The sequence below is a fragment of the Notolepis coatsorum genome (genome assembly GCF_963971535.1).
Source record: "Notolepis coatsorum genome assembly, chromosome: 15".
Classification (NCBI taxonomy): Eukaryota; Metazoa; Chordata; class Actinopteri; order Aulopiformes; family Paralepididae; genus Notolepis; species Notolepis coatsorum.
Window position 1 is genome coordinate 27,472,568 of NC_140179.1, and position 8,782 is coordinate 27,481,349.

Consider the following 8,782-nt stretch of genomic DNA (forward strand, 5'->3'; position numbering starts at 1 on the left):
GATAATAGATGATCATTTCAGTGAACATCTGAATTGATACAAGTATGGTTTCGTCGATATTCCAATGTACAGTTTTGCTTGTACAGTTGTACAGTTCCCCCCCCCCCCCCACCTCCAATGTACAGTTCCCCCCCACCCCTCCTCCTCCAATGTACAGTTTCCACGTCAAATATACTCTCTTTTTTAGGCTCTTTTTGTATCACAAACAGTACTGTATTTGCAAATCTGGTATGTCATAAATGTATAGATGTAGCAGTATTGTCTATCTGTATATGTCATATGTTATGATGAATTGAAAATGGGGGACCCCGATGTAAACGAGACAAAAGTCTTTCTCTGGTCTGCATCCCCTTAACAATTGTGTGTATTGAGCTGTACTCTGCTGTAGTTTTCAATTAATCAATCAATCTCAATGCTAAAGCCCAATATGAAAACTAAAGTGGGGCGGACCTAGCACATTTGGCGCCCTAGGCGAGGTTCACCCCCCCCCCCCCCCCCCCCCCCCCCCCCTCATGTTAGAATTTTTTTTATGTAAAAATAATGGTTGCAGATATAGAGGGGGGCGCCAAAACTGCGCCCAGCAAAAACATTTGAAAGTACTTTTTTTTTTTAAATAAATTAGGCAACCGCCTATATCGCCTGTAGGAAGCTCCGCCCCTGAGTGAGACCATTTCAGAAGTACTTATGGTTGTATTGATAAGCTGTATGATAAGAACATGGTCTATATACATTTTGACTGCTTTTGAGAGTTTAATATGGAATGTGAGGAATGTTCGCATATGCTAGTATACTTTAGCCTAAGTTAGCATAAGACAAATGGACAGTCTTATTGTTGTCTCACTGTTCTGTCCTGCACTTTACTTAAAATGATTTATTAACTAATTGAACTTGAGTCACAAGAACTTCCAAGGACCATCATATCCTTTTCTATGATACGAACTGATTGAACAAGAGCACAAGGACTTCCAAGGGCTTTTGAGCCCGTTTCACCTTTTGTATTTTGATATTGTATTTGATTGATGCACATTGTATATTATGGGTAACGATATTTCTCCTGTAAGAAGGGAGAGTTAAGGGTAAATTCACCCAATAAATTACTTGAATCTCACTGATGGTTCTCCTGTAAAGAGATGGTTTAAATGGTCATTTCACCTAAAAGGTATTTGCATTCCTATAACCTTGAATATTCTCATTGGTACTTTGTTCATATTAGACCTGCAAAGGAAGAGTTTAAAGGGTAATTTGTTTCAGGTACTTATTCCCTGCACACTTAAGGTTTAAATTAATATATTTAAACACTTGCCTACTGAAATGATATTGCAGAAGAAAGATAACTAGTTACTCACAAAAAAGGGATACATCTAATGTCCAAAACTTTTAGCTAGCGACAACCTCTGAACCGAACCTAATGTGTTAATCCAATCAACCTAGGACTTGATATCGAATTAACCTTCATGAAAGAGGGAGTGGTTAAGAAAATAACCAAAAAGGGATACTTCACTACTTTACATTAGTAAATACTGTAAAATACCAGTCATTGTTATAACCTTGTCTCTGGCCTGCCATTCCTTTAACTGTGTATATTACTCCTCTAGAAATGGTCCGTGGCGAACAGCCGTTACTGCTACAAACACAACACTAGAAGTTTGAAAACAGTTAATATGGTTGAGGTACTAAATTACAAAGTGTTTTACATTACTGGGTGCAAACCATTTCCAAAGAATTATAGACATAACATTAGTCATTAATAGGCCATTTGGAATATTTTATATAGACTACATTATATTGACGTGTTGGGTAGTGGTGAATATTTACATCATGCACAAGTTTGAATTAATTATGCTGCCACAGTGAAATTATATTCTGTATAATTTATGTACACTGCTCAACAATGATGCATCTTTCTGCGTGAATAGAGTATTTATGTCTCAATATCTAGGCCCAATACCGATTAAGGAATTCCACTGGATGGTTTCTACAAGAAGAAGCCAGGATAGTTGCACTGAGGGAGGGACTGGTAACGTCACCTCCTGGTTTGGGAATAGCACTGGTTTGATCAGCCGAACGCACCATCAGAGAGACACAAAAAAGAAATCCATACAAATAAAATCCAATGACAAGTTATTTAATGTCAGAACAGGCATTACAAACAAGCCATCTTGAGTCAGAACATCACAAGGCAGTCTAGAAATAGCCTCTAGTTGGAAGTAAGAGTTCAGTCCAACACGTCTAGAAGTAAGTGGTGGGTACAATAGGGTCTCCGTACATGCAGTCCTCCTCCAAAGCCAGGTTGTACTGGCTTCCAGTTCCCCCCCTGTAAGCACTGGTCACAATCCTGGCCCAGCCCTTCTCACCCTAGGCAGAGGAAAGGAAACTCATTAAGAAACTAATACTCGACTGCTAAAAAGCACAAGTGTTTAAACACCCGACATGAGCTCTTACCCAAGGCTCTCCCCAGGAGTTGCGGACGATCCAGTATTCAATGCCATCATTCATTCCCCAGCCTGCCACCGAGACGATGTGGTTGATCTCAGGACGTGGGATGTACTCGGAGTACAGACCCCCAGTGTACTCGTCAAGCTTCTCTGTAGCCATGATCCCACAGCTAGGAATAGGAAGAACAGACATTAAATATGGCATCTATGACAAATAAAGTTCAGGCCTTGAAGATTATTCAATACCCATAACTGGTATGTGATGAATCATGTACAGTAAATTTACAAATATGATAAAAATTTGTCAGAAAGAGTTGATGGTTGATATTTTTTCAATTATATCATGGAGGCCTTAAAGTGACTGGAAGTTACAAGTGCAGGAACCCTGCTCTAAAAGCATTCAAAAAAGCAATATGTCAATTTGTTAAAAATAATACAAGAGCAGAACCTGATGGGTCCTCCAGCAAAGATCTCCGCCTTCATCTTCTCTCTTCCAACAACTTCTCCATAGTCGCCAACCATCCACACCGTGTGGTTCTGCACAATGTTACACTTGCCGAAAGTGGTACAGGTTCCACATGCGTTGAAAGGTTTGCACGCTGTTGAGAGAAACAAAATTAGAAATCTACCATTTTAGAAATAAAACACATCTACTTGGGTGGGAACAGGGTGGAAAGAAACCAAACCTGAGCATGACAGAGCAAAATGGGCACAGTGGGTTTTCGTCATATTATACACAACACTTGGAAGTATGTTTGTTAACAGTATATAGCATTGAAAACGTACTCTGGTCCTTCGCCTGGTAGTTGTTGCAGGTCTCGTCAGGGATGCCGTATTTGCTGGCATATTCCCACACCCCAGAGTGGTCCCCTCCGTGACACGTGCCAGCTTTAGCACAGTCAAGCACGTGCTGGACAGACAGGTAAGCAGAGGGCCACGCTCCTTTGCGCTTAATGTTGATGCGATCTGATGAGAATACAGAGACCAATCAGCCACAGAAAGAAAGACACCATTCCATTTGGTTGTTTGAGTGACAGTTATTCATCAGGGACCTCAAAAAAAACTCATGTCAGTCAATTCTTGTTTCTAGTCTTGAGAACAGACATCATACCTGCCATTGCACTGGTGCTACCATGGGCCCAGCAAGAACCACAGTACTGAGGAATGTGCTGGTTCCGGGTGGTGCTGACGTAGTTTGTGCCATCAATGTCCCTCCAGTCCCATGTCTTTGGCAGTTCAGCAAGGTTCAGAAACTCATGGGGTCGAGGAACAGTCCTATGAAAAGCAAAGGCTTTAGGCATCTACACAACATAGCAGTAGGCCCCATTACTTTAATGTTTTCCCCAGTCTCTTGTAGAGGAGCAGCATTAGTGCTGTAGTGAAATAACTGGGAGTCCTCACTAGATAATGCTTAAAGTCCCCATGAAACAGCTAGCAGAACGCCATTTGATTCCACATATTTATGAGTTTCCTGTAAAAACTGGAAGCTAGGGAGGGACTGGTCATGGATATTGATGGCATATTATAGTAGCCAATAGTGCTGAATGTTGTAGAAAGCACACTAAATTAGTATACATGAGTCAGTCACCTGAACTCCCGAGCCCTAATGCAGGCAAGCACTTTGTAAAATTCACAGGTCATATGAAATGTTTGAAATATTTATTCTACTCCAGGGATTGCATTATAGTATATTTTTTCTACTGGTTTATGGTATTAGTATTGCACCGGAAAAAACCTAATCCAACCATGTGTTGAAAGGCAATAAAGCTAGATGACTAACCCTCCTTTTGAGTCATGGGACTTTTAAAAGCATTCACATAAGGCACAACTCCATGACCCTGACCTCATCTAAGGAAAGACAATTAGTATTCCATTGTAGGCATTTTGTTGGCAAAAAAGTGATCAACTACAGTAGCAGCAGGTCATAATCATTAACAGACAACTGGTTGACAAGACTATGAAAAGAGAAAGCTAGACCTTGCAGCCTCATCTTGGACCAGTCTTACACCAAGAATCCATGCAAATCAGTATTCTAACACAAAAACATAATGATCCCACTCAAGGATTATTATGAGGCAGGCAGTTGAAAATGTAAGTGTGCCCTTTTAATGCCCTCATTAATATTGTGGTATAGAACCAAAAGATCAAAACAATCTTACCTCAATCCAAAGGTGGGTTTCCTTGGTTTCGGACGATAGCAGGCTGACCTCTTGTTAGAATACTGTTTGGCTAAAACCACAGAGGCCATGAGCATAAATATGAACACCATTGATTTAGCCATGTTGATCCTGAGAGAGAGAGCAGCCACAAACCTCAGTCTTCTGTGTGAGGCTTTTATACACCTGCAAACTAACTGTGCCGTGATGATTGCCAATCAGGCTCATCATTCTCAGCTGTGGTTTGCTAAGAATCGGGGGAGGGTGCAGTATCATAGAACCCATTCACAGAGTAATAATAATAATACATCTATCTTAGCGCTTTTCCAGGTGCTCAAAGACTCTTTACATGGGTAGGAGAGACAAAACTATGGCAAAACAAAAAACAGAACAAAACAGAACAAAAATAATACATGATAAAATAAAATAAAACCGACAGAATTAGAGGTCAAAATCAAGATTGAAAAGGTGGGTTTTGAGGGCTGATTTAAAAGATGTCAGGGTGTTTGCATCACGGATATGGCTGGGGAGGGAATTCCAGAGGGAGGGGGCAGCAGCAGCAAAGGCCCTGTCGCCCCAGGTCCGGAGCTTGGTCGTGGGAGGTGTTAGGAGGTTGGCATCTGCAGACCTAAGGCGACGGGTGGGCGTGTGACGGTGGAGGAGGTCGGACAGGTAGGGAGGGGCAAGGTTGTTGAGGGCTTTAAATGTGATGAGTAGTATTTTAAATTGTATCCTGTATTTGATTGGAAGCCAGTGGAGGTCGTGGAGGACAGGGGTGATGTGATCAGAGCGACGGGTGGAGGTGAGCATGCGGGCAGCAGAGTTTTGGACATATTTGGAGTTTATTGAGGATAGTGTTTGGTGAGCCGTAGAGGATGCTGTTACAGTAATCTAGTCTTGATGATATGAATGCATGAACCAGTGTTTCAGCAGCGGAGAGTGATAGGGAGGGGCGGAGAAGAGCAATGTTCCGGGGGTGGTAGAAGGCCGTTTTTGTTATGTGGTTCACATGGGGGAGGAAAGAAAGGGTGGAGTCCAGGATGATGCCAAGGTTACGGACGTGAGTGGAGGGGGTGACGATGGAACCATCAATATGTAGGGAGAAATCCTGGGTGTGGCTGGTGAGGGATTTTGGACCGATAATGATGATTTCTGATTTATTGCAGTTTAGTTTGAGAAAGTTATTTTGCATCCATGTTTTGATGTCTATGGGGCAGGTGGTGAGGGTGGAGTGATAGTCTTGGTGTAGAGGTAGAGCTGAGTGTCATCTGCATAACAATGAAAACGGAGGCCATGTTGGCGGAGAATCAGACCAAGTGGAAGGATGTAGACTGTAGAGGATGAAGAGCAGGGGACCAAGTACTGAGCCTTGGGGGACACCATGAGTGATGGGGGCAGTGCAGTTGTTGATGGAGATGAATTGGTGCCTGTATGAGAGGTATGATTGGAGCAAGGTGAGGGGGATTCCGGAGAATCCAACGGAGGACTGGAGACGAGTGATGAGGATGGGGTGACTGATGGTGTCAAAAGCAGAGTAGCATTTTGGTGGCAAATACAGAGAAAAGTTGGTGCAAATAGGAAATACATTGTTGGAAATAGGGGAGAGGAGGTAATTATTACAAGGTTAAGACTGGGACATCATCATATACTAGCATACCAGCACTTGTATTCCTATGCTTTATTGCTCTTATTTCTATGATTATTTTAACTTTAATTTGTCTTAAACACTTTAGTATTTAAGACAAATGATACATATTCATACACATTATTTGCTTGTTCTATTTTCCCTCCTTCATCCATAGCAGCACCATGTATCACAGACACCCTGATGGGGGATCCCCTTTGAACTGCCCATCTTGTCAAATTTCCCTCGGGATAATAAAAGTATTTATATTCTATCTATTATATTATGTTCTATCTGAGGTTTCTTCCCTTTTCTTCTATTATTGCTAGGTTGCAGGGAATTGTTCCTTATCTTCATTGGGGAAAGTCTGGGGGATGTTGTAAAATTGTACTTCTCTACTTCCTTAGGCGTCTAAGGAAGTTCAAATTGAGTCAGAGGATCTTAAAGAAGTTCTACTCATGCACAATAGAGAGCATCCTGACTGGTAACATCACCTCCTGGTTTGGGAATAGCACCACACACGACCGCAGCAGACTGCAGAGAGTGGCTCGATCAGCCGAAACGCAACATCGGAGGTGGGCTTCCCACTCATCCAGGACATTACACCATATTTTATCTATTTATTCCTACACATTTGCACTACCTTTTTTACCTAATATAAAAAATTTTGTACATTAGTTTTGTATATTGTATATTTTGTTATATTGATTCTTTAACTCCTTTATGAATGAATGAATGAATGAATTATTTTATTTCGAATGTTTACAAATAAATAAACAAACAAATAATTTTTCGAACATTTTCACAAATAAACAAACGAAAAGGATAGGTTTGAAGCCGAAGGCTTATAGAGCAACCTACCCCTAATTCAAAAAACAAATTCAAAAAAGTTAAAGTTTTCAAAATATAACAAACAAAAAAATAAATCAACAATCAAAAATCAACAAAAACCAATCCAGAAAAGAACAAAAAAAGTTAAAGTTTGCAAGATAAAACAAACAAACAAACAAACAAACAAACAAACAAAATCAACAATCAACAATCAACAAAAAATCTTCCTGAAAAGAACATAAGCCAACATAGGAAAATCAAAAATTCATCTGCAATACCAGAGTTTCATGGTAGAAAAAAAATACTTTACTCTTTACTGTATGAAGCACAATCTCAGGAGGCGCATACAGAACCAAGCATTTTGCTATAATGTACATGTACTTTATATGTGACAAATAAAACAAAACTTTAGGTCTGTGCGATCACTGCCAGGAAGAGGAATCTGTGGAACATGTTATTAATTGTAGTAGGTACAAGAGGAAGGGAGAATATGATAGATAGTTGATTCGGCTGCAAGCTAATCTAGTTTAGCACAAATGAATGGAAGCAGATACGGATCAGATGGTCTAGATGTGGTTGTGGAGTCTGTCTGTGTGTCTGCGTGTCAAGGGCGTCACTTTGTTTGGTGGTGGGGACACTTTTTTCAGTCCTTGAGCAAGACACTTAACTGCTAGCTGCTCCCGATGAGCAGGTTGCCACCGCTGTCGGTGTGTGAATGTGTGAGTGTGAGGCATAGGTTGTAAAGCGCTTTAGATAACAGCGCTATACTGTATAAATGCAGTCCATTCCATTTACCATTCACTGTACCCTTCCTTTTGAAGCAGTTGTCACAGAGTGCACTAGTCATTGCTGTCTGAATTAACATCAGCCACACACCCTTACCAAATATAAATAATACCATGATATGATCCAATTGAAACTATACCGATGGTAATACCATGGTATTTCCATAATGTTTTGGTCGATACCATCATCATGACATATTGGAAATACCACGATACCAATTGTGTGGTGCTTGAACCTATTCAAATATGTAGTGTATAATTTGGGACTGCTATAATGCAAGAGGTGAATGCTAATATTCTGATATGTCATTGAAAACTAAAATATATTACCTGTTTAGCTCATTTCCATGGTGTATGAAGTTGTGGCTCATCTTTGCAAACACTGTGCTGCTGGGGCACATGGCCACACGGTGTTGCTAGAGTGAAGGACAAGAAAAGGCTAGAATCACATCGCCTTACAACATGTTCAAATGCACTGTACATGTAATGTTTTATACGTGTAAATGGTTTTCATAATCATTTACTTTCAATTGGTTTGGTCTTCATTTAATATAGTTTAATAGCAAACTTAACATTGCCCGTCATTAGGCTACGTGGTTGAGCATTTTATTCATTGCGATTTATTTCATTCAGGTTGATATTTTTATTTGATGGTTTTAAAGCCTATAGAAATGTAGAATTAAGTATAATAATTTGGAAACATATACAAAAAAAAAGTCTATAAAAGTGTTCTGGTTACTCATTGTAGTGTCCATGTACTAGTCACTACCCCTCCTAAACTACAGTATACTGGTCCTGTGTACTTATCCAATATGTGGGTTACATTATCTATCTATCTATCTATCTATCTATCTATCTATCTATCTATCTATCTATCTATCTATCTATCTATCTATCTATCTATCTATCTATCTATCTATCTATCTATCTATCTATCTATCTATCTATCTA

At 40.1% G+C, this 8,782-nt stretch overlaps 1 protein-coding gene across 1 annotated transcript; it reads right to left on the reverse strand.

The window, feature by feature from the left end:
- Positions 1-2,229: 2,229 nt before the first annotated feature.
- Positions 2,230-4,716, reverse strand: LOC311241989 (cathepsin Z-like; the record flags this gene model as incomplete). The annotated part of the gene is made up of 6 exons (XM_084330943.1): positions 2,230-2,355; positions 2,443-2,605; positions 2,884-3,034; positions 3,222-3,401; positions 3,547-3,710; positions 4,595-4,716. The coding sequence occupies 6 exons, from the start codon at positions 4,714-4,716 to the stop codon at positions 2,230-2,232; spliced, it is 906 nt and encodes a 301-aa protein (XP_084187069.1).
- Positions 4,717-8,782: the final 4,066 nt, after the last annotated feature.